The sequence below is a fragment of the Centruroides sculpturatus genome, unplaced genomic scaffold (genome assembly GCF_000671375.1).
Source record: "Centruroides sculpturatus isolate CEXI.00-Female unplaced genomic scaffold, Cexi_2.0 scaffold740, whole genome shotgun sequence".
In the NCBI taxonomy this organism is placed as follows: Eukaryota; Metazoa; Arthropoda; class Arachnida; order Scorpiones; family Buthidae; genus Centruroides; species Centruroides sculpturatus.
In genome coordinates this window covers 79,701-105,603 of record NW_019385071.1, presented here as the reverse complement: position 1 = coordinate 105,603, position 25,903 = coordinate 79,701, and the positions used below count along the sequence as shown (strand labels likewise).

General features: G+C 31.9%; 3 protein-coding genes and 2 long non-coding RNA genes across 11 annotated transcripts; 3 read left to right on the top strand and 2 right to left on the bottom strand.

Moving 5' to 3' along the window:
* Nucleotides 1–1,823: 1,823 nt before the first annotated feature.
* LOC111634224 (disintegrin and metalloproteinase domain-containing protein 10-like) lies at nt 1,824–10,628 on the bottom strand. Of its 4 annotated transcripts, XM_023378950.1 has the most exons (6): nt 10,262–10,628; nt 10,015–10,144; nt 9,554–9,906; nt 6,257–6,565; nt 3,117–3,672; nt 1,824–3,046 (listed from the first exon to the last, which is right to left on the bottom strand). In XM_023378950.1, the coding sequence occupies exons 1-6, from the start codon at nt 10,527–10,529 to the stop codon at nt 2,896–2,898; spliced, it is 1,767 nt and encodes a 588-aa protein (XP_023234718.1). In that variant the 5' UTR covers nt 10,530–10,628; the 3' UTR covers nt 1,824–2,895. The 4 variants fall into 4 exon arrangements, with proteins under 4 accessions (XP_023234718.1, XP_023234717.1, XP_023234716.1 ...); XM_023378949.1 differs by lacking the exon at nt 6,257–6,565 and adding an exon at nt 7,575–7,883 and having other exon boundaries at nt 10,015–10,628; XM_023378948.1 differs by having other exon boundaries at nt 10,015–10,628.
* LOC111634225 lies at nt 5,352–6,395 on the top strand. Its single transcript, XR_002758169.1, has 5 exons — nt 5,352–5,402; nt 5,496–5,551; nt 5,679–5,902; nt 6,141–6,192; nt 6,276–6,395. It is a non-coding gene; the product is annotated as an uncharacterized LOC111634225 (long non-coding RNA).
* LOC111634226 lies at nt 6,670–7,650 on the top strand. The gene is made up of 5 exons (XR_002758170.1): nt 6,670–6,720; nt 6,814–6,869; nt 6,997–7,220; nt 7,459–7,510; nt 7,594–7,650. It is a non-coding gene; the product is annotated as an uncharacterized LOC111634226 (long non-coding RNA).
* A 188-nt stretch (nt 10,629–10,816) lies between the features above and the next one.
* Nucleotides 10,817–16,284, bottom strand: LOC111634216 (disintegrin and metalloproteinase domain-containing protein 10-like). The gene is made up of 5 exons (XM_023378938.1): nt 15,853–16,284; nt 13,512–13,877; nt 13,265–13,394; nt 12,804–13,156; nt 10,817–11,133 (listed from the first exon to the last, which is right to left on the bottom strand). Exons 1-5 carry the CDS (start codon nt 15,866–15,868, stop codon nt 10,817–10,819), a joined length of 1,182 nt encoding a protein of 393 aa, XP_023234706.1. The 5' UTR covers nt 15,869–16,284.
* A 2,504-nt stretch (nt 16,285–18,788) lies between these two features.
* Nucleotides 18,789–25,040, top strand: LOC111634220 (disintegrin and metalloproteinase domain-containing protein 10-like). Of its 4 annotated transcripts, XM_023378945.1 has the most exons (7): nt 18,789–19,451; nt 19,571–19,923; nt 20,968–21,053; nt 23,409–23,640; nt 24,235–24,684; nt 24,754–24,790; nt 24,861–25,040. In XM_023378945.1, exons 1-7 carry the CDS (start codon nt 18,820–18,822, stop codon nt 25,027–25,029), a joined length of 1,959 nt encoding a protein of 652 aa, XP_023234713.1. In that variant the 5' UTR covers nt 18,789–18,819; the 3' UTR covers nt 25,030–25,040. The 4 variants fall into 4 exon arrangements, with proteins under 4 accessions (XP_023234713.1, XP_023234711.1, XP_023234712.1 ...); XM_023378943.1 differs by having other exon boundaries at nt 24,235–24,790; XM_023378944.1 differs by lacking the exons at nt 23,409–23,640; nt 24,235–24,684; nt 24,754–24,790; nt 24,861–25,040 and adding exons at nt 21,880–22,329; nt 22,399–22,435; nt 22,506–22,685 and having other exon boundaries at nt 20,968–21,285.
* The last annotated feature ends 863 nt before the right edge of the window (nt 25,041–25,903 follow it).

Here is a 25,903-nt window from a genome sequence, read left to right as displayed (position 1 = left end):
ATGATTTAAAAATTTTTAAGCATAACTGATGTAAGGCATATCGGGCGGAAAGGCTTTATAATCCTTTTTGAAATGGTTTCAACAGAGAGGAACATTGAGATAAAACGAATTTGTCGGATACAATGGGAGGAATATCTTTCAAAATTTAGTGAAAGCTCAGTTCTCTTGCAGAAGATGGAAGGTAATGTTGTCGAGAATTCAATTTTCAGTGGAAATTTTACTTACGGCTGAATTTTATAGAAGAGAAATATTGATAAAGTATTGCTGGCATAAATATCTCAGTTAGAGGAATGAAGTGTGTCAATTAATATAAACTAAATGCGTAAATCTGCGTTTTAAGTCGTTGTCTACATTGTAAATGCGATCTTCCCCTACGTTATATTTATTAGTTTAATTTTTAATTAAAAAATCTTACGAGGAACTGACAATTGGTCCAATGGTTATGAGAAGTGTCTCGAATGATTTCGTGGAAAAACTCTTTTCATTTCAGTTTTCAATCAGAATAATATTGCTGTTTATGTGCTTTATATATGTGTAAGTGCATAGGATTTTCAAAACTATTATTGTTTGAGTCAGTATTTACTTACGATATTTTTCAATTTACTAAATAGAAGACACTACACTGAGAATTGAAAAAGATAAAGTTGAACGATAAAAAATGCGTCGTGTAAGTTTATCTTCTTTAATTTTTAAAATTTATTTCTGGCAGATTAAAAAGACTTATAGATGAAAACTTCTTGTGAGAGAAAATTGGCAAATTACAGAATGCGCAGAATTCAAGCGCAGAATGGACCACGACGTAGTTTGTGGGAGAAGACAAAGTACATATTTTTACGTTCTGGGAAGCTAATAATTTGATCCACTATATGAAAATAGTTATTATTTTAAAGGAAGAACTTATTATACCGAATGACAACCAGGTAAAGGGATTTTACAAAACATTTTTGGTTTTTTAGCACGTTTCACGGTAGTGAAGAAGTGCTTATGTTAGGACTTTTGTCCGTCTGTGAGATTCCCACTGGCATGCTCAATGACTTTACTTTTGTTACCTAAGTATTATGTTTCATTCAAACCATTTATTGCGTATGTCGATGCATATGCGCAAAAGGAACTGGACATATTCTTTTACAGTCACTGTAGTCTATGTATCTAAAACTGCCCGGTTAATATATTGTATTAAATTAAATTTTATAATAAATTTAATATGAAAATAATAATAAATAAATAAATATAATTATAAATTTATTTTTTAAAATATTTGATTCACTTTTGTAGATCGTTCTATTAAATAGGCTTTACCACACTTGTTTTCACATTTTCACTACTTAATTCTAATCTGGATGAATAAATTGAAAATAAAGGTTGAGATGTGTAAATATTGAAACACGGGCAGCACACACACAATAAGAACAATAATATGAAATTTAAGAATTGACACAGCAAATAACTAGTCATTGTATTCAAACTGGCTACTGATTATAAAAAATTTATATGCTTTAATATAAAAATTGTAGCGAAGTTAATAAATCACAGTAAGAATCGAGCAGGGTTTTAATAATATATAAATATTTTCGAACTATTCAAGATGATTCAGAACATTTGTACACTTTGATAAAGTTGGAATTTGTAAATATGACTCTGTCTTTCGATTAGGAAGAAAAATACATATAGATTAAACGTCATTTTTTTCAATATTTCCCTTTCAGAGAAATCGTACAGGCTGTCGTACAATAAACATTGTTTAAAAAAATAGATAATTAAAAAATCTTATTTTTGGCTGAATAAAGATAAACAAAAACAAAAAAAAAACACGTAGAAACACTGTGAGGAAATGTAACTGTTTCACAGTACTCAGTCAATAAAAGAATAAAAACACTATAAAACATTATTTATATGTGAGAATACGAAGGCTCAGGGTCAATTCCTAATTGTCTCTTACACGTCGAGTTGGTAAAACTCGCCCACTTTGTCTTTTGGGTGGTTTTTTAGCGATTGGCGAGAGGGTGAACAAGTCGACAAGTGTCCTTGGATAGACAGGAGACAAGTTAGCAATTAAACAAAGCTTTTAAGATCTAAGGTTAACATACAGGAGGTTAGATGCGATTAAATACTAAATATATACAAAACGGCAGCTCTTAGCTGAGCCTATTCCCGTGGCAGGGAAAGAGAGTACACAAATCGTTAACAAAAAATACCTCTATGAGGAAACGAACAGTACGCGTCGGTAATTTCGCAGGAATCGCAGTCCTCGTTCATATGGCAAACTGTATGGAAGTCCGAAACCGTAATCTGTCTTTTTCCGGTGTCTTGTCTTCTCGTGGGTTTGGGTCCGTTGTATGGAGATCCGGGAGACGGACTGCGCACAGTTACCAAGTATAACTTCTAGTTCGATCGCCCTGAACTTTTGGGGCACGAGCTTTTAATCACTTGTGACGGGAAAATGTCACGTGATCGCTCATGTTGCCGATGACAGTGCATTTTCTGACACCTGTGTGTCGACTTTTCCATCTGATTGCTGACAATAGGAATGACATCCGATCCGTAACTATTCGATAGTTTTTCTATCGGCGGATGTTTACATAGATTTTTTTTTAGTTAAATGGGTTAAAACAACCCCCAAAACTCGTGGATCTCACATAAAAAAAACAGCAAAAATATTTGTGATTAGTAACAGAGCTACGTCAGTCCACGTCAGACTGACGTGAAACACCATAAAACATTATCATCAAACAACAGAGGTATGTAAAAGTATGACGTAACACATATTAGTGTGGTAAAGCGTGTCTTATTAAGTAATATTTCATTAAAACAACAGTATTTCCCTATAGACTAATTTCATGAAAAACTGCTTTTAAAACGTGAAGTAAAAGCGTTTTTTTATTAACAATTCTTTTCTTAAAATTTAAAATTCAATAATTTCATTTTGGAATATCGATACAAAAACATGCAAAGATAGAAAGTCATGAATGACGGAACCGGTAATAAATATGGCCAGAAGGTATTCCACCAATTTTCAGGAATATATTTGGAATAGCACGTTCCATCCCTGCAAAAGTAAAAATTAGATTGTATAGTAGATATTATTTACGGTAATTAACAAAATAAAATTCTCTTACACTAAGCACTTTCCACTATTGTTGTTACAAGGCGTCCCTGGAAATACGGCGAATATTGTTCTATTTGGTAGAAAAATCTTCCGGTCTGATGTCGATTTGCAATTACCTTCCTTATCCGCGCAGCAAATCTGACATTCTAAGCTTTTTGGACATTTACATAATTGTAATCCGTTATCTTTGCAAACATCCACGAGACAACTGCCAGATTTACAGATATTAGGACCCGAACACAATGTTCCGTCTGGTAAAATCACCTCCGGGCAGAATGGCGACAATCCATTGCAGTAGAGAATTTTTTCACGGCAAGGAGTGTACACGAAACATTGGCGTTGTTCCACTTTCGCAAAAAATTCGCACTTCTCGTTGCAGCAATCGCCTTCCCGCGGACTACAAAAGTTTCGCGATTGTTTGAGGAGTGTACACGGTGCGCGTGATCCTGGTGGATTACAACACGGATCCAATTTTTCGCAGGATTCAATACTTCCGCAGTCGCATTCTTCTCCTTGTTCTGTTATTCCGTTACCACATATTGACTTTGGCTTCGTCATGCAAATGGCTACAGGAATTAAAAACAGGTTATAAAAATGAAAATTTTGAAATCAAAAGGAATTGTGTTAAAACTGTAGAATTTAAGTTAAAAATTTCAGCGACGAGTTGCTTCACTTTTCTGGCAACATTTGTGGCACCATCTGTTGTGATATTCTATTAATAATTTTTATGCTTTTAATATTACAAAATAGCAAAATGCTTAATTTTAAGGGTAAGAGTAGGTTTTTTACAAAAATTCTAAATGCTGATAACGAATATAATCGTCATTAGTTGTCACCCTCCTGGGAGAATATATCTTTTTCATCATTTCCTTGACTTTTATTCACCAAAATTTAATAGTCTCAATCTCCCTAATAAACGAACTTCCCTGCAAAACTTCAGAATTTTTCGACGAAAAACAGACATTTTTAAGCCTCAAATAGTGTAAATAAAATATTGCCCAATATATACACTAACATTCAAACATGGAGAAATTGCCTCCGAATGTTTTTGCATTTTTCAAAGTTTCAAAGTGCCTTGAGCCAAAAACTGTAAAAATCTTGGAGTCATTTTCGACCGATCGCCATACTTTTCCTCTGATATATATAACAGCAGCAAAAGTAAATAAATCATATAGACAGTGCATTGCAAGAATTTTTTTAATCGAATCTAAAATCATCCTGTGTATAATATTTAATAATAATTGAAATTACGCACCTCCCTTATTCACGAAGAGATTATCGTATATTTGATTTTTCTGCATGGAGAAAACTGCCAGTTGTACAACGATCCATCAGTATAGTTAGAAATCAGAGCGCCGTACATAACATAATTTCCTAAATAATCTCTTCGGTCTCCAGGTGAACACACCGAATCATTAGGTGGATCGTGGGTACTCCCGAACGAAGATCCTATTTCGTATAGCAAACTTTTACTAATCTCCATCTTTGGAACTCTTCTTTTATTAGCAATGTTAAATACAAATACCACGTTTATACTTGCTCCTTTTGTGTTTCCACGGCAAACACCATCTGCAACAACATTGTAAGTTATTGTACAATAATACCTAACATTGTAAGTAATAAGTACAATAATTCCTCGAACTTACGCGATAGCTATAACCGCGAAAGTTGAATTCGCGTAAGTCGGAGTATAATTTCGCATATCTTTAAAGGTTTCGTCTTTTGAGTACGCAAATGCGTTTTCTGTGAAAAACGCATCGTATTTTAATTGGATTTTGCCAATAAATCCATTTCTGTGCAAGTATTCATTTACAATTGATTGTTTGTCTCACGAAACGGTTCCTTTGTATAAGAAAGAGCCTTCGATGTTTTTCGGATATAATTTGATAATTTCGTCTGCAACTATATAGACTTTGGCACTTGGAGATATTATTGAATTGTCTTCTCGCAGTATCAGTTTTAAATTATTTATATTCGAATGCTCGAAATTTCATCGTAATTGTTGTCTTTATCCTTATTTGTTCTAGTGTTTCACCTTCAGTTAAATTTGTTTTAAAATCTATTATCTCGTAATACTCGATCTGATGCAATTTTTGATAATTTAGTAAAGATATTGATAAAGAAAGAGAAACAAAAATATTTAGCAAAATTACCAGAGAATTCATTTTGATAAAATTTCCGATTATTACAATTTATTTGTTTCAAAACAATTGTCGATTATACAATTCATTACATTATTATAAAAAATATATTTGTTTCTTCGCAAGGAAAGTCATCATGTAATATGCATTCAAAAGTAATTATCACTTTTTGTTTCAATGGTTTTATTGTTATTATTTTACTCAATACATATTATTGAAGCTATTCATGTAAACATTATTTTCTTTAGCCTACTGCTCTGTGAGATCCGGAATTGAATTATCGCGGGCAAATTTCTCATGGGTGGTAAATCCCATCTTTAGAAACAAAATTAATAGAAATGATAAATAAGAGTTTAATTATTAAGTTTATGTTTAAAAGTATTTCGTGAGAAAAATGTATGACTGAAACGTTACTTTTACTTTCCTGGCAGTTCTACATAACAGAGAAATTGTATGAATAAGACAAATATGATCTCTCCATGATTTCTACATTTTCGGATTCAGCGAACATTTAATCGTCGATCAACGCAAAATGATATGGTTTTTTCTATATGCATGGATATCACCACTTTATCTACCCATATCGAAACTTTATAACTTCTGTGCCTTTTGTGGTAAATTTATGGAATTTAACAGGGGAGTTTATTTACTACAGGTATTAATGCTATTAAATATTAGTGTTTAAAGGTCGAAAGGTGGAGTGATACAGATGGTATTTTTAATAGGATCAAATTTAATGAAGATTTTACATGTTGTTAGCATTTATATTATCATCTTAAAAATAAGACTTAGCTCTAACCATAAAATTAAGATTTTATGATAATTAATAATATAAATTTAAAATAATAAATTATAAGAGATGGACCCATGCGCAATTTAAACTTCTTTTGCAGCAACTGTTTGCTTGATTTTCTTACAGTACATTCAACAGTATTTTATATTGACGTAAGTAATAGTGTAAATTAAATATTCTCATACATAAAATTTTATAAAAATGAAAATTAATTACCTTTGTTATTTACAAATAGATTATCGTACATACTTCTTTCGCTACAAGGTGAGAACTTCAAGTGATTGTACAATATTTCAGGCGTTTCCAGAGCTTCGTACATAATGTAATTTCCTATAGTATGATTAAATTTGCCGGGTGTACACACAGTGTCATTTGGTGGATCGTGATCACTTCCGAATGTATGGCCTATTTCATGAACCAATGTTAAACTGACAATATATTTTGATAGTGTAATATTACGTTGAAAATTAGTTATAGAGATTACGTTGGAACTAAAAACTTCCGTGCTTCCAGAACAAACTCCTCCTATTATATACATTCAATAAAAAATATTAATATAGTGAAATACTAACAAATGCGATTTNTTCAAAACAATTGTCGATTATACAATTCATTACATTATTATAAAAAATATATTTGTTTCTTCGCAAGGAAAGTCATCATGTAATATGCATTCAAAAGTAATTATCACTTTTTGTTTCAATGGTTTTATTGTTATTATTTTACTCAATACATATTATTGAAGCTATTCATGTAAACATTATTTTCTTTAGCCTACTGCTCTGTGAGATCCGGAATTGAATTATCGCGGGCAAATTTCTCATGGGTGGTAAATCCCATCTTTAGAAACAAAATTAATAGAAATGATAAATAAGAGTTTAATTATTAAGTTTATGTTTAAAAGTATTTCGTGAGAAAAATGTATGACTGAAACGTTACTTTTACTTTCCTGGCAGTTCTACATAACAGAGAAATTGTATGAATAAGACAAATATGATCTCTCCATGATTTCTACATTTTCGGATTCAGCGAACATTGAATCGTCGATCAACGCAAAATGATATGGTTTTTTCTATATGCATGGATATCACCACTTTATCTACCCATATCGAAACTTTATAACTTCTGTGCCTTTTGTGGTAAATTTATGGAATTTAACAGGGGAGTTTATTTACTACAGGTATTAATGCTATTAAATATTAGTGTTTAAAGGTCGAAAGGTGGAGTGATACAGATGGTATTTTTAATAGGATCAAATTTAATGAAGATTTTACATGTTGTTAGCATTTATATTATCATCTTAAAAATAAGACTTAGCTCTAACCATAAAATTAAGATTTTATGATAATTAATAATATAAATTTAAAATAATAAATTATAAGAGATGGACCCATGCGCAATTTAAACTTCTTTTGTAGCAACTGTTTGCTTGATTTTCTTACAGTACATTCAACAGTATTTTATATTGACGTAAGTAATAGTGTAAATTAAATATTCTCATACATAAAATTTTATAAAAATGAAAATTAATTACCTTTGTTATTTACAAATAGATTATCGTACATACTTCTTTCGCTACAAGGTGAGAACTTCAAGTGATTGTACAATATTTTAGGCGTTTCCAGAGCTTCGTACATAATGTAATTTCCTATAGTATGATTAAATTTGCCGGGTGTACACACAGTGTCATTTGGTGGATCGTGATCACTTCCGAATGTATGGCCTATTTCATGAACCAATGTTAAACTGACAATATGTTTTGATAGTGTAATATTACGTTGAAAATTAGTTATAGAGATTACGTTGAGACTAAAATCTTCCGTGCTTCCAGAACAAACTCCTCCTATTATATACATTCAATAAAAAATATTAATATAGTGAAATACTAACAAATGCGATTTCAGAAGACTCTCTCTAATCCGGCTTCTTTATTATCCAGCTACCTTCCAGAATGATCGCCTATGCATTGCCCATTACTATGAAAATGATAGTTAGGATACAAGTCAAAGGTTTAATTTCTATTGCATGTTATCTTTCCATCTAATTTCCCCAACTGCCTCCCTCAAAAAAGAATACTAAAGAGTGACAGGTCACCGTTAGGTATTGTTTTCTGAATCATTCATTGTATGTAGGGCTGTACACTATCAATAATCCGACATTCTTGTCAACCTGTCCACCTGCTTACGCTAGGATTGTCCGGATTAGCGAGATTCTAATGTAAAACGTTATAAAAAAGTTTTGAGACTATGGATAACATACCATTTAAATACTAAACACTATTATATATTATTAACTAATCCGGCATATAATTTTTTATAAAAAATTATCACCACTCACTTTCAAGGTATTATACTATCTGCGAACTTCAGTTAAAAAGAAGCCATACTGCGTGTTTGAATATCTTTACTTGAACTCCGACAAAAATTGCAACAGCGTTGAATGTTTAAATTCATTGTTCTTGCATAGTATAGTATACTATACTACATTACAATGCAGAATGTCTTGTCCTATTTACATTCCATGCATTGAATTCAGAAAACGTAAGAGAATAGTTGCTTCACGTAAGAGCAATAGTGCGACCTAACAACCAGTCATTTGACAACCTTAAAATTAAAACGCATTTACATTCTCTTCAACTTCAGCACTAAGATTTATTCAAATAGACTACTGTTTACCGCAAATAGAGAACTTAAGAGCAGTTGTGCTCTATCCTGTACTCGACTAAAATGTGTACCAAGATTAAGAATATCAATTCCAGTAACCCACTCGAGTGAGCCATACATGAAATTCAAATATTACCATTCTGAAACCTAGTTATTTATTTTTTGTGCCATTGAGCGGAATCTTCTATGGTCGTTATGAAACGTATAACATTAGCAAACTACCAGGAAAGTTATTTTAAAAATTTTAAAGGATTAAAAAAAAGAGTATGAAAAGATTGAATTTTTGAAGATGTGCCGTAACGCGATTTTGTGTGGCAACAAGTTACGAATTATTAACATAATTACAGTTTAGTGAGTAATATTACTGGCCATAAACTTTGGTTTGGCTTCTCAGGTTAATGCAATGCAACATGTGAATAATCTGCCGAGCTGATGCCTGCTGAAAGGACTTCTAGGGGAATCGACCCGATATTTATATGTTATAACCACGATGAAAACCTCGAATACATCACGTAGCCAGTCCGTTGGAGAGGCGTGACCAATTTTCAATGGTTTTATCTACACGGCCAATAGTTGACACTGGCAGTTAGTCGCGAGCTCGTTCCTCATCAACAGGTTGGCTATGTGAAGCTTCAAAAGTTTTCTGTACGTTCCTAATACGTAAAGATGAGCATGATTCTTAATGAATGTCCTCCGTGGAGCATATTTTTTGGCAGATCCCCCATGCGTTTCGTTATCTTATTCCTTATCATTATAATCCTATTAAAAGATTACTGTTCGATTTATAAATCACTACAAAATTAACACATACTTTCATACATTATTAGAAGTGATATTAAAGTAAACATACCTACGTACGTATTTCCAAGTACTACACCAAAATCTCTGTGAGAGAAGTTCACAAATAAACACGAAGTTTGTTTCGCAGTCATTCCCAAAAAAAACAAAAACTCTGTATCATCAGTGTTATTAAAATTCAGATGATAGTAAGGATTCGACGCATCTTCTATAATTGTGATTTTCTCTACATTGAAGCCGATTATTTTATATAAATCACTCTTATCCAAATGTAAATTTCGAAAAATTTTGTCTGCCACTTTCACGTAATAAAACATTTCAGCAAGAATGGTTGCCCGATCACCATTAAAATGGTTTACAAAAGTATGATCTGCCATGATTTCCAGATTGCAAATTAATTTTTTCCTGTATGACATTAAATATACAAATTGAAACAATATTGTAACTATACAAAATATCCAAATAGCTTTATAGTAACTAATAATAATTCTAAGAATTATTAACGAGACTTACTCTTTATTAATTGCAGATTTTTGGAAAAAGTCTGACCTCCAGATCTTGTTATAATCGAATAAGTTCGTTGATACTGAATTATTTAGTAGAGGAGTACTACAAAATGCACTCCCATTCAAGCTTCCGTATTCTATAGGTAATATGTCAACTTCTTTATAAATTATCAATTTGTCTTTATAAATTGCATCCTTCAAATACGTAGAGGCAGTTTCGGTGTAATATATTTCATTATTTAATTTAATTTTACCAATAAATCCGTTTTGGTGCAGATATCCGTTTACGACAGATTGCTCAGCTCCCGAAACGTTTCCTTCGTAAATGGAAGACCCCGCGACATTCTTTAGATATAATTTGATAATTTCTTGCCCAACAATGAAGACTTTGCTGCTCGGAGATGTTATTGAATTGTCTTCTCGCAGGTTCAGCTCGAAATTTTTGTTGAATGCCCGAAATTTTACAGTAATTGTCGTTTTCCCACGATAAGATTCCGCTTTAAAGTTTTCGTACAATTTCATTTTCAATGATAATATTTCATAGTATTTAAACTGCTCTAGTTCTACATAGCTTATCTGTGATATGGATAAAGAAGAGAGCAGGGAAATGCTTAACACAGTTGTCAANTGGATATAATATAAATTTTAAAATAATAAATTATAAGAGATGGACCCATGCGCAATTTAAACTTCTTTTGCAGCAACTGTTTGCTTGATTTTCTTACAGTACATTCAACAGTATTTTATATTGACGTAAGTAATAGTGTAAATTAAATATTCTCATACATAAAATTTTATAAAAATGAAAATTAATTACCTTTGTTATTTACAAATAGATTATCGTACATACTTCTTTCGCTACAAGGTGAGAACTTCAAGTGATTGTACAATATTTCAGGCGTTTCCAGAGCTTCGTACATAATGTAATTTCCTATAGTATGATTAAATTTGCCGGGTGTACACACAGTGTCATTTGGTGGATCGTGATCACTTCCGAATGTATGGCCTATTTCATGAACCAATGTTAAACTGACAATATCTTTTGATAGTGTAATATTTCGTAGAAAATTAGTTACAGAGATTACGTTTCGACTAAAATATTCCGTGCTTCCAGAACAAACTTCTCCTATTATATACATTCAATAAAAAATATTAATATAGTGAAATACTAACAAATGCGATTTTAGAAGACTCTCGCTAATCCGGCTTCTTTATTATCCGGCTACCTTCCAGACTGATCGCCTACTATGCATTGCCCGTTTCCATGAAAATGTTAGTTAGGATACACGTCAGTGGTTTCCTTTCTGTGCACAATATTGCATGTTAATTTCCCCAACGGCCTCCCTCCAAAAAGAATACTAAAGAGTGACAGGTCACCGTTAGGTATTGTTTTCTGAATCATTCATTGTCTGTAGGGCTGTGCACTATCAATAATACGGCATTCTTGTCAACCTGTCCACCTGCTTACGCTAGGATTTGCCGGTTTAGCGAGATTCTAATGTAAAACGTTATAAAAAAAGTTTTGAGACTATGGATAACATAACATTTAAATACTAAACACTATTATATATTATTAATCAATCCGGCATATAATTTTTTATAAAAAATTATCACCACTCACTTTCAAGGTATTATACTATCTGCGAACTTCAGTTAAAAAGAAGCCATACTGCGTGTTTGAATACATTTACTTGAACTCTAAGAAAAATTGCAACAGCGATGAATGTTTACATTCATTGTTCTTGCATAGTATAGTATACTATACTACATTACAATGCAGAATGTCTTGTCCTATTTACATTCCATGCATTGAATTCAGAAAACGTAAGAGAATAGTTGCGTCACGTAAAGAGCAATAGTGCGACCTAACAACCAGTCATTTGGCAACCTTAAAATTAAAACGCATTTACATTCTCTTCAACTTCAGCACTAAGATTTATTCAAATAGATTACTGTTTACCGCAAATAAAGAACTTAAGAGCAGTTTTGCTCTATCCCGAACTCGACTAAAATGTGTACCAAGATTAAGAATATCAATTCCAGTAACCCTCTCGAGTGAGCCATACATGAAATTCAAATATTACCATCCTGAAACCTAGTTATTTATTTTTTGTGCCATTGAGCGGAATCGTCTATGGTCGTTATGAAACGTATAAGGTTAGCAAACTTCCAGGAAAGTTATTTTAAAAATTTTAAAGGATTAAAAAAAAGAGTATGAAAAGATTGAATTTTTGAAGATGTGCCGTAACGCGATTTTGTATGTGGCAACAAGTTACGAATTATTAACATAATTACAGTTTAGTGAGTAATATCACTGGCCATAAACTCGTTTTGGTTTCTTAGGTTAATGCAATGCAACATTTGAATGATCTGTCGAGTTGATGCCTGCTGAAAGGACTTCTAGGGAAAACGACCCGATATTTATATATTACAACCACGATCAAAACCCCGAATACATCACGTAGCCAGTCCGTTGGAGAGGCCTGACCAATTTTCAATGGTTTTATCTACTCGGCCAATAGTTGACACTGGCAGTTAGTCGCGAGCTCGTTCCTCATCAAGGGGTTGGCTATGTGAAGCTTCACGAGTTTTCTGTACGTTCCTAATACGTAAAGATGAGCATGATTCCCAGTGAATATCCTCCGTGGAGCATATTTTTTGGCTGATCGCCCACGTGTTGCATTGTCTTATTCCTTATCATTATAATCCTATTAGAATATTACTGTTCGATTTATAAATCACTAAAAAATAACATACTTTCATACATTATTAAAAGTGATATTAAAGTAAACATACCTAAGTACGTATTTCCAAGTACTACATTAAAATCTCTGTGAGAAAAGTTCACAAATAAACACGAAGTTTGTTTCGCAGTCATTCCCAAAATGAACAAAAATTCTGTCTCATCAGTGTTATTAAAATTCAGATGATAGTAAGGATTCGACGCATCTTCTATAACTGTGATTTTCTCTACATTGAAGCCGATTATTTTATATAAATTGCTCTTATCCAAATGTAAATTTCGAAAAATTTTGTCTGCCACTTTCACGTAATACAACATTTCGGCAATAATGGATGCCCGATCGCCACTAAAATGATTTACAAAAGTATGATCTGCCATGATTTCCAGATTGCAAATTAATTTTTTCCTGTATGACATTAAATATACAAATTGAAACAATATTGTAACTATACAAAATTTCCAAATAGCTTTATAGTAACTAATAATAATTCTAAGAAATATTAACGAGACTTACTCTTTATTAATTGCAGATTTTTGGAAAAAGTCTGACCTCCAGATCTTGTTATAATCGAATAAGTTCGTTGATACTGAATTATTTAGTAGAGGAGTACTACAAAATGCACTCCCATTCAAGCTTCCGTATTCTATAGGTAATATGTCAACTTCTTTATAAATTATCAATTTGTCTTTATAAATTGCATCCTTCAAATACGTAGAGGCAGTTTCGGTGTAATATATTTCATTATTTAATTTAATTTTACCAATAAATCCGTTTTGGTGCAGATATCCGTTTACGACAGATTGCTCAGCTCCCGAAACGTTTCCTTCGTAAATGGAAGACCCCGCGACATTCTTTAGATATAATTTGATAATTTCTTGCCCAACAATGAAGACTTTGCTGCTCGGAGATGTTATTGAATTGTCTTCTCGCAGGTTCAGCTCGAAATTTTTGTTGAATGCCCGAAATTTTACAGTAATTGTCGTTTTCCCACGATAAGATTCCGCTTTAAAGTTTTCGTACAATTTCATTTTCAATGATAATATTTCATAGTATTTAAACTGCTCTAGTTCTACATAGCTTATCTGTGATATGGATAAAGAAGAGAGCAGGGAAATGCTTAACACAGNCATTTACATTCTCTTCAACTTCAGCACTGAGATTTATTCAAATAGACTACTGTTTACAGCAAATAGAAAACTTAAAAGCAGTTGTGCTCTATCCTGAACTCGACTAAAATGTGTACCAAGATTAAGAATATCAATTCCAGTAACCCACTCGAGTGGGCCATACAAGAAATTCAAATATTACCATTCTGAAACCTAGTTATTTATTTTTTGTGCCATTGAGCGGAATCTTCTATGGTCATTATGAAAAGTATAACATTAACAAACTTCCAGGAAAGTTATTGAAAAAATTAGGGAATTAAAAAAAAAGTATAAAAATATTGAATTTATGAAGATGTGCCGTAAGGCGATTTTGTATGTGGCAACAAGTTAAGAATTATTAACATAATTACAGTTTAGTGGTACATAATTACATATTACTGGCCATAAACTTGATTTGGCTTCTCAGGTTAATGCAATGCAACATATGAATAATCTGCCGAGCTGATGCCTGCTGAAAGGACTTCTAGGGGAAACGACCCGATATTTATATGTTATAACCACGATGAAAACCTCGAATACATCACGTAGCCCGTCCGTTGGAGAGGCGTGACCAATTTTCAATGGTTTTATCTACACGGCCAATAGTTGACACTGGCAGTTAGTCGCGAGCTCGTTCCTCATCAACAGGTTGGCTATGTGAAGCTTCAAAAGTTTTCTGTACGTTCCTAATACGTAAAGATGAGCATGATTCTTAATGAATGTCCTCCGTGGAGCATATTTTTTGGCAGATCCCCCATGCGTTTCGTTATCTTATTCCTTATCATTATAATCCTATTAAAAGATTACTGTTCGATTTATAAATCACTAAAAATTAACACATACTTTCATACATTATTAGAAGTGATATTAAAGTAAACATACCTACGTACGTATTTCCAAGTACTACACCAAAATCTCTGTGAGAGAAGTTCACAAATAAACACGAAGTTTGTTTCGCAGTCATTCCCAAAAAAAACAAAAACTCTGTATCATCAGTGTTATTAAAATTCAGATGATAGTAAGGATTCGACGCATCTTCTATAACTGTGATTTTCTCTACATTGAAGCCGATTATTTTATATAAATCACTCTTATCCAAATGTAAATTTCGAAAAATTTTGTCTGCCACTTTCACGTAATAAAACATTTCAGCAAGAATGGTTGCCCGATCACCATTAAAATGGTTTACAAAAGTATGATCTGCCATGATTTCCAGATTGCAAATTAATTTTTTCCTGTATGACATTAAATATACAAATTGAAACAATATTGTAACTATACAAAATATCCAAATAGCTTTATAGTAACTAATAATAATTCTAAGAATTATTAACGAGACTTACTCTTTATTAATTGCAGATTTTTGGAAAAAGTCTGACCTCCAGATCTTGTTATAATCGAATAAGTTCGTTGATACTGAATCATTTAGTAGAGGAGTACTACAAAATGCACTCCCATCCAAGCTTCTGTATTCTATAGGTAATATGTCAACTTCTTTATAAATTATCAATTTGTCTTTATAAATTGCATCCTTCAAATACGTAGAGGCAGTTTCTGTGTAATATATTTCATTATTTAATTTAATTTTACCAATAAATCCGTTTTGGTGCAGATATCCGTTTACGACAGATTGCTCAGCTCCCGAAACGTTTCCTTCGTAAATGGAAGACCCCGCCACATTCTTTAGATATAATTTGATAATTTCTTGCCCAACAATGAAGACTTTGCTGCTCGGAGATGTTATTGAATTGTCTTCTCGCAGGTTCAGCTCGAAATTCTTGTTGAATGCCCGAAATTTTACAGTAATTGTCGTTTTCCCACGATAAGATTCCGCTTTAAAGTTTTCGTACAATTTCATTTTCAATGATAATATTTCATAGTATTTAAACTGCTCTAGTTCTACATAGCTTATCTGTGATATGGATAAAGAAGAGAGCAGGGAAATGCTTAACACAGTTGTCAAAAAATCCATTGAAATATTAATAAAAGCTCATTCAAACACTTTACGTAATAAAACAGTACTTTGAAATTTTCCTAGAAAATAAAGATTCATATGCAGACAATTAGAAAACACACATGTACACATATAAATAATTAAATAAATATATATATATATTTACATACACACCCACATATATCTACTTGAATGTATCAATTGAAATAATTATGCTACAGTACTAGAAGGAAATTATAAAAATTACTTAAATTAGATAAAAATTAAAATAAATCATTAATACATCGGTTAACCGTCCTTCTGTGTAACGAATAGGGTAATTATTTTTAATATCATTGTATATTACATTTCTTAATATATATAAAATCTTATTTATTTTTTAAATTGTGAACAGGAGTTACCTACTCGACAGAGAACAAATTATACCAGTTAAGACCTAATACTCACAATTTATAATTAGATATTGTTGAATGATTTCAGTAAAATGAAAAAATCAGTTAAATATTCAAAGTTAAAGTAAAATCATCTAATAAATGCAAAGAATAGAATTGAAATTAAATTCTAAAGTCTTACTAGTTCGATGAAAACGAGCAGAAAAGAACAACTGCAGTCCGTTTCGAACTAGAATAGTATTTAAATATTTTGAAATTTGAGTGGCTCAACATGATTGGACGAGCTGATTGCTGTAGAAAAAGCTCGCCAAATGCCAGTGTAATCAGTCGACAAATGACATGAGAAATAAATTTCAAATTTCAAATATATGTCGTCTAATAAAAACGTTTTTAAACTGTTATGAAAAACAGGAAAAACCTGTCTATAACAGAAAATTTTCTTCGGTACGAAGAGATTTTTATGTTATATGTTACTTCACTTCGAACACTATATAAAAACCGTTGACTCTTCTGCTTCAGATAATTAATTGAAAATTTTTCAGCGAAGCGAATGTTAATTATTTGCTGTATAGAAAAATAATGAGAAGTAATAATATGGAGTAAAATGTGTATTTTTTTTATTTATATTTTTACTTTGTTCGCTCATATATATATATATAACAGAGAAATAGTATGGCAATCGGCCAGAAACTTACCCCTGAAGATTTTTAATTTTTAGACTGAAGACACATTGAAACGTCGAGATATCTATAAAAATTCTTGAATGTTTTCTGTACATATAAATGTTAGTGAGTGTTTGGCACGATTTCGTTCACTTTATTTGAAGCTTGATAGTTCCTGTACTTTGTATCGTAAATTTCATAAATTTCGCATAGAGGGTTTGTTTATTTAGATTGATGCTATTAAATTCTGATTAAAGGTCGAAGGAAGATAAAGGAGGTCGTTTGTATCTTCGGTATGGTCGAACTTAATACGATTTTATAAATATAAGTAATAGATTTGTTCTATATGCAATTTGCAGTTGCAAAACAAAAGATAAATTACAAATCAGAAAAAATCAGTATGGTAAATAAAGCAAAATCTTTCCAAATACTTAACTAACTTTTAATTTTTATTACTGCTTCTACGATTACACAATTTTTAATTTTTATTCTGAAAACTTTATCACATTTACAATTGATATTACAGTGGTACCTCAGGATACGAACGCTCCAGCATACGGAATTCGAACATATTTTTGCTCCACGATACGAACAAAAAGTCACCATACGACGTTACATTAGATCGCAGCACCATTTTTTATTCATTTCTTCTCATGGGTCTCATTCCGCGTGTATGCTTCGTCGTGGAAGGCAGTGGCATAGCGTAGTGGGGGCGGCACTTTTATGGGGCGGCAAAATTTCAGAATAATTAATATCTTTTAAAAATTTGAACCATTACATTTCATATTTTTGCCGCACCTACGATTCGGACCGATTGAAATGAGCATGGAATTTTTTATTACTTATTCAGTGACGAAACTGAATTTTAGTCTATTAAATTGAGATGCAGTAGCTTCCTATAACGCGGGTTTTTATAACGGAGATTCCTATAACGGGGCGAAAAAACTACGACAATTTTCGTATAAAACCGCTAAAAGGGACACGTAAAACGCGGTAAAACGTCATCGCCAATCGGCATCGCGGACGAGCAGCCGAACTACTTTCCGCGGTCCAGTGCCACGCTACGGAGAGTTTAGGCGGGTAAATTGAGTTTACTATCGTCTGTACATTATGTAAATTGGGTACCGTAAGTCTAATACGGCACTGTAATTTTATACATTTCTTGTGGAAAAACATTTCTTATTCAACGGCGATTAAAATTATTTATATTAATGATGTCTCCAAAGTTGAACGAAGTTTTCGCAGAAAAACATCAGAAATCGCGGCAGCCGTTTCGTGCGCTGCTCCGCGACGAAAACAAGCTTAAGCAATGCCGACGTCGAACGGTGCACACTTGGCAAGTAATCCTACAATTTTTTGTTTATAGCATAGTTTATACGGATTATTTCCAAAAAAAATTATACGTATTTTGGAAATGTTAAGTCGAATTAGTCTAGAATCGATTAATTTTATGGAAGAAAACCTTTCAAACAGCCGTAGTCCCTAAACATCACAAAAAAAGAAACAGTGGGGACGCACGTTCTAACCTAACCTAACCTACTCTAACAAATTATACCGAATAATATGTATTAAAAAAATAAATAACTGAATAATATGTATTAAGTTAAATAATAACAATAAAACCACTGAAAGAAAAATTGATACATATTTTTGCATGCATATTACATCATGACTTTCTTTGCGAAGTTATAACAATATACAAATAATTCATTGCATAGTCCCTTATCATAAGAATCTTCTAAATATTTTATGACGTAGATCATAGTATTTTTGTGCAATATTATTTACGCTCCTTTTAAAAATTATACAATTTAATTTTATGTCGACAATATATTTTTTATAATAATGTAATGAATTGTATATTCGACAATTGTTTCGAAACAAATAAATTGTAATCATCGGAAATTTTATCAAAATGAATTCTCTGGTAATTTTGCTAAATATTTTTGTTTCTTTTTCTTTATCGGTGTCTTTACTAAATTATAAAAAATTGGATCAGATCGAGTATTACGAGATAATAGATTTCAAAGCAAATTTCACTGAAGGTGAAACACTAGAAAACATAAAAATAAAGACAGCAATTACGGTAAAATTTCGAGCATTCAAAAAGAAGTTTGAACTGGTACTGCAGGAAGACAATTCAATAATATCTCCAAGTGCCAAAGTCTATATGGTTGCAGACGAAATTATCAAATTATATCCGAAGAACATCGAAGGCTCTTCAATATACAAAGGCACCGTTTCGGGAGACAAACAATCATTTGTAAATGGATACCTTCACAGAAATGGATTTATTGGCAAAATCCAATTAAAATACGAAACTTATTTCACAGAAAACGCATTTGCGTACTTCAAAGACGAAACCTTTAAAGATAAATTGATAATTTATAAAGACGTAGACGTAAAACCTGTCGGATGCAAAAGCTTCGAACGATATCGGTCCTGTTTGAACAACAGAATAATACATCAGTCATTAAATACTAATTTAATGAATGATAAGGAAAACGGGAGGTCTCATTTATTACGAAAGTCTACAGTTGATGAACAGTGAGTTTAATTCGTTTTGCGTTTCTGAATTAATTGTGGAATTATATGTTATTTCAACAATTATAATTGTAACGAGACTAAATTGCTTGAACTCATTTATGTTTTCTAATTATTCGTAGAAACACGTTAATGTGCAATATAGAGGTAATGGCAGACCACACTTTTGTAGATCATTTTAATAGAGATCGTGGAACAGTTATCGCAGAAATGTTATATCATGTGAAAGTTGCAGACAAAGTTTTCAGAAATTTAGACTTCAATAAGGAAGATGCACCTAAAGGAATAAGAATTAACGTGGAGAAAATTACTGTTATAGAAAATCCGAACAATCCCACGTATTATTTAAATAGTTACGTTGACAAAGCTACTGCATACTCGGAACTTTTGGCTGCAAACTCGAAACAAACTTGGTGCATGTTTATAGCCTTTTGCCACAGAGATTTTCAGGGAAAAGTTGGTCAGGCTTTTACAAGTAAGTCTAAAAATATTGTGCAATATTAGTTTATATAACACAATAATTGACTAACAGACTATTTTTATTTATTATTGCTGATAACAAAGTTAATGGCAAAAATTTCCTTATGAATGAATGTTGTAAACATATAAATCTATCGTTTTGCTTCATAATTACTCTAACGAATCACATCATTAAATAGAAACTTACATTTGATATATAAATCTGTTGTTTGTCGGTAATTATAAATAATACAGGCAAGCAGTAGAAATAACTTCGTATTTCTCAATTGCTTGAATGTAAAATTAGGAATTTTTGTAGAAACATTCCACCGCTTTTATATAAATCTCTTAATAACGTTTGATAGTTAACATGATTGGCTACATTCAATCACTCACCACTCTTCTCGCAATATTGCTGTATTGTGCACGACTGCTTATTTGACACATTGTCTTATTTACATTCGATCTTCACATTTCAAGGCTTTTTAACTTTCTACAACTTCGCAACGTAGTAAACTTTTGGAAGTCGTGGATAATTGAACAGCCTTGCCTCCAGCTCGGTCTTCAGTGAAGAGGTTTATCTACTCATTTATTTAAAATAAAATACTAATCTACGTGAAGTTCATCGTTCTGTACTATTATTCTTAAAAAAAATTTCCATTAAAAAAGCTTTAATTTTAGCTGAAATATATAAAAGTTATGTTCTAGTTACGTTTCCCAAGATTTTCAAATCTTATAATATAATCGAGATCAGTTAATAATAACATTAAGCACAAAGTCAAAACCTTTAAGATTTAAAAGTTGAATTGAAGTTAAAATATATGTAAACTAAATAATGCTTTTCTACGTATTTTATCTAATAATATTCATAATACCCTTCTGGCGAAGTAAAATGCAAAACCATTTAAAAAGCTTCCGTTGTTTCAATATGTACAGTACAATCCATCACGATGTTGCATTTACTCGGCCAGCAGTATATTAATTTCATATGCACCGTTAATGATTTTAATTGTCATTCGAACATTTCGAATACTTCTAATGACTTACAATGTTGTTCTAGATGGTGTTTGCCACGGAAACACAAAAGGAACAAGTATAAACGTGGCATTTGTATCTATCATTGCCAATGAAAGAAGAGTTCCAAAGATGGAGATTAGTAAAAGTTTGCTTCATGAAATGGGACATTCGTTCGGAAGTTCCCACGATCCACCTAATGATCCGGTGTGTTCACCTGGAGACCGAAGAGATTATTTAGGAAATTATGTTATGTACGGCGCTTTGATTTCTAACTATACCGATGGATCGTTGTACAATAACTGGAAGTTTTCTCCTTGCAGCAAAAATCAAATATACGATAATCTTTTTGTGGATAAGGGAGGTGCTTAATTTCAATAATTCTAAATATTATACATAAAATAATTTTATATTCTATTAAAAATGTTTTTGCAATGCACTGTCTAAATGCACTGTCTGATATTTTTACTTTTCCTGCTGTTGTATATAATAGAGGAAAAGTATGGCAATCGGTTAAAAATGACTCTTTATTTACTCTGTTTGAGGCTTAATAACGCCTGTGTTTTTGTCAAAAAATTCTGAAGTTTTGCAGGAAAGTTCGTTTATTAGGGAGATTGAGACTATTAAATTTTGGTAAATAAAAGTCAAGGAAATGATGAAAAAGATATATTCTCCCAGGAGGGTGACAATTAATGACGATTATATTCGTTATCAGCATTTAGAATTTTTGTAAAAAACCTATTCTTACCCTCAAAATTAAGCTTTCTTCTATTTTTTAATATTAAAAATATAAACATTTTTAATAAAATATCACAACAGATAGTGCAACAAATGTTGCCGGAAAAGTTAAGCAACTCGTCGCTGGAATTTTATCTTAAATTATTCAGTTTTAATACAATTTCTTTTGATTTGAGAATTTACTATTTTCAATTTTATGACATTTTTTAAATTTTTTTAGCCTTTTGCATGAAGAAGCCAAAGTCTATATGTGGTAACGGAATAACAGAACAAGGAGAAGAATGCGACTGCGGAAGTCCCGAATACTGCGAAAAACTGGATCCGTGTTGTAATCCACCAGGATCACGCGCGCCGTGTACACTCCTCAAACAATCACAAAACTTTTGTAGTCCGCGAGAAGGCGATTGCTGCAACGAGAAGTGCGAATTTCTTGCAAAAGAGGGACAACGCCAATGTTTCGTGTACACTCCTTGCCGAGAAAAAATTCTCTACTGCAATGGATTGTCGCCATTCTGCCCGGAGGTGATTTTACCAGACGGAACATCGTGTTCGGGTCCTAATATTTGTAAATCTGGCAGTTGTCTCGTGGATGTTTGCAAAAATAACGGATTACAATTATGTAAATGTCCAAAAAGCTTAGAATGTCAGATTTGCTGCGTGGATAAGGAAGGTAATTGCAAGTCGACATCGGACCTGAAGATTTTCCTACCAAATAGAACAATATTTGCTGTATTTCCAGGGACGCCTTGTAACAACAATAGTGGAATGTGCTTACCGTAAGAGAATTTTATTTCGTTAATTACCGTAAATAATACCTACGATAAAATCTAATTTTTACTTTTTCAGTAATGGAACGTGCTATTCCAAACATATATCTGGAAATTGGTGGAATACATTCTGGCCGTATTTATTACCGGTTCCATTATTTATGACTTTACGTCATTCCATGTTTTTGTATCGATATTCCAAAATGAAATTATTAAATTTTAAATCTGAACGAAAAAATTGGCAATAAAAAACGCTTCTACTTCACGTTTTAAAAGCGGTTTTTCATAAAATTTATCTACAGATAAATATTTTTTTTTTTTATTGTTTTTCATGAATTATTACCCAATAAGACACGCTTTACCACACAAACACGTTTTATGTCATATTCTTACACATTTCTGTTGTTTGATGAGAATGTTTTATAGTGTTTTTTTCTTTTATTGACTGAGAAATTTTGTGACACTGTGAGAAACATTTTCTCACAGTGTCTACGTGTTTTTTTTTTTTGTTAATCTTCATTCAACCAGATATAACATTTTTTATTACCTATTTTCCTTTTAACAATATGTATTGTACGACAGTCTGTACGATTTCGCTGAAAGCTGTATATAAACGTATTCCATACGTACTCAGGGAATTACTGAAAAAAATAACGTATAATCTATATGTATTCTTCTTCCTAATCGAAAGATAGAAGCATTTTATTTACAAATTCCAACTTTATCATAATGTATATATCGTATAAATCATCTTAAATAGTTAAAAAATATTTATATATTATTAGAACATACGCGATACTGGCTGCGATTTGTTAGCTTCAGAAACTAAAATTTATATGCAAATTATAAATTTGAATAATTTCATTTTAATACCTCCCTCTATGTATTTTATCATTTCATTAAGCGGAAAATAAAACGAATAAATTACCCTGGAAAATTGCAGGAATTCAGGAAATATCTTNATGAAAGAAGAGTTCCAAAGATGGAGATTAGTAAAAGTTTGCTTCATGAAATGGGACATTCGTTCGGAAGTTCCCACGATCCACCTAATGATCCGGTGTGTTCACCTGGAGACCGAAGAGATTATTTAGGAAATTATGTTATGTACGGCGCTTTGATTTCTAACTATACCGATGGATCGTTGTACAATAACTGGAAGTTTTCTCCTTGCAGCAAAAATCAAATATACGATAATCTTTTTGTGGATAAGGGAGGTGCTTAATTTCAATAATTCTAAATATTATACATAAAATAATTTTATATTCTATTAAAAATGTTTTTGCAATGCACTGTCTAAATGCACTGTCTGATATTTTTACTTTTCCTGCTGTTGTATATAATAGAGGAAAAGTATGGCAATCGGTTAAAAATGACTCTTTATTTACTCTGTTTGAGGCTTAATAACGCCTGTGTTTTTGTCAAAAAATTCTGAAGTTTTGCAGGAAAGTTCGTTTATTAGGGAGATTGAGACTATTAAATTTTGGTAAATAAAAGTCAAGGAAATGATGAAAAAGATATATTCTCCCAGGAGGGTGACAATTAATGACGATTATATTCGTTATCAGCATTTAGAATTTTTGTAAAAAACCTATTCTTACCCTCAAAATTAAGCTTTCTTCTATTTTTTAATATTAAAAATATAAACATTTTTAATAAAATATCACAACAGATAGTGCAACAAATGTTGCCGGAAAAGTTAAGCAACTCGTCGCTGGAATTTTATCTTAAATTATTCAGTTTTAATACAATTTCTTTTGATTTGAGAATTTACTATTTTCAATTTTATGACATTTTTTAAATTTTTTTAGCCTTTTGCATGAAGAAGCCAAAGTCTATATGTGGTAACGGAATAACAGAACAAGGAGAAGAATGCGACTGCGGAAGTCCCGAATACTGCGAAAAACTGGATCCGTGTTGTAATCCACCAGGATCACGCGCGCCGTGTACACTCCTCAAACAATCACAAAACTTTTGTAGTCCGCGAGAAGGCGATTGCTGCAACGAGAAGTGCGAATTTCTTGCAAAAGAGGGACAACGCCAATGTTTCGTGTACACTCCTTGCCGAGAAAAAATTCTCTACTGCAATGGATTGTCGCCATTCTGCCCGGAGGTGATTTTACCAGACGGAACATCGTGTTCGGGTCCTAATATTTGTAAATCTGGCAGTTGTCTCGTGGATGTTTGCAAAAATAACGGATTACAATTATGTAAATGTCCAAAAAGCTTAGAATGTCAGATTTGCTGCGTGGATAAGGAAGGTAATTGCAAGTCGACATCGGACCTGAAGATTTTCCTACCAAATAGAACAATATTTGCTGTATTTCCAGGGACGCCTTGTAACAACAATAGTGGAATGTGCTTACCGTAAGAGAATTTTATTTCGTTAATTACCGTAAATAATACCTACGATAAAATCTAATTTTTACTTTTTCAGTAATGGAACGTGCTATTCCAAACATATATCTGGAAATTGGTGGAATACATTCTGGCCGTATTTATTACCGGTTCCATTATTTATGACTTTACGTCATTCCATGTTTTTGTATCGATATTCCAAAATGAAATTATTAAATTTTAAATCTGAACGAAAAAATTGGCAATAAAAAACGCTTCTACTTCACGTTTTAAAAGCGGTTTTTCATAAAATTTATCTACAGATAAATATTTTTTTTTTTTATTGTTTTTCATGAATTATTACCCAATAAGACACGCTTTACCACACAAACACGTTTTATGTCATATTCTTACACATTTCTGTTGTTTGATGAGAATGTTTTATAGTGTTTTTTTCTTTTATTGACTGAGAAATTTTGTGACACTGTGAGAAACATTTTCTCACAGTGTCTACGTGTTTTTTTTTTTTGTTAATCTTCATTCAACCAGATATAACATTTTTTATTACCTATTTTCCTTTTAACAATATGTATTGTACGACAGTCTGTACGATTTCGCTGAAAGCTGTATATAAACGTATTCCATACGTACTCAGGGAATTACTGAAAAAAATAACGTATAATCTATATGTATTCTTCTTCCTAATCGAAAGATAGAAGCATTTTATTTACAAATTCCAACTTTATCATAATGTATATATCGTATAAATCATCTTAAATAGTTAAAAAATATTTATATATTATTAGAACATACGCGATACTGGCTGCGATTTGTTAGCTTCAGAAACTAAAATTTATATGCAAATTATAAATTTGAATAATTTCATTTTAATACTTCCCTCTATGTATTTTATCATCATTTCATTAAGCGGAAAATAAAACGAATAAATTACCCTGGAAAATTGCAGGAATTCAGGAAATATCTTATTTATAAAGTAAAATTTTTTGAANTAATTTTGTAATAAAATAACTTACTCTATTTAGGAAATCCTTTCTAACATAGAAAAAGCCTGCCACAGATATTCCCATTGAATATCCTTTAAATCTCTTCATAAAGCAAATCATCTGAAAGTGTATACAAAGT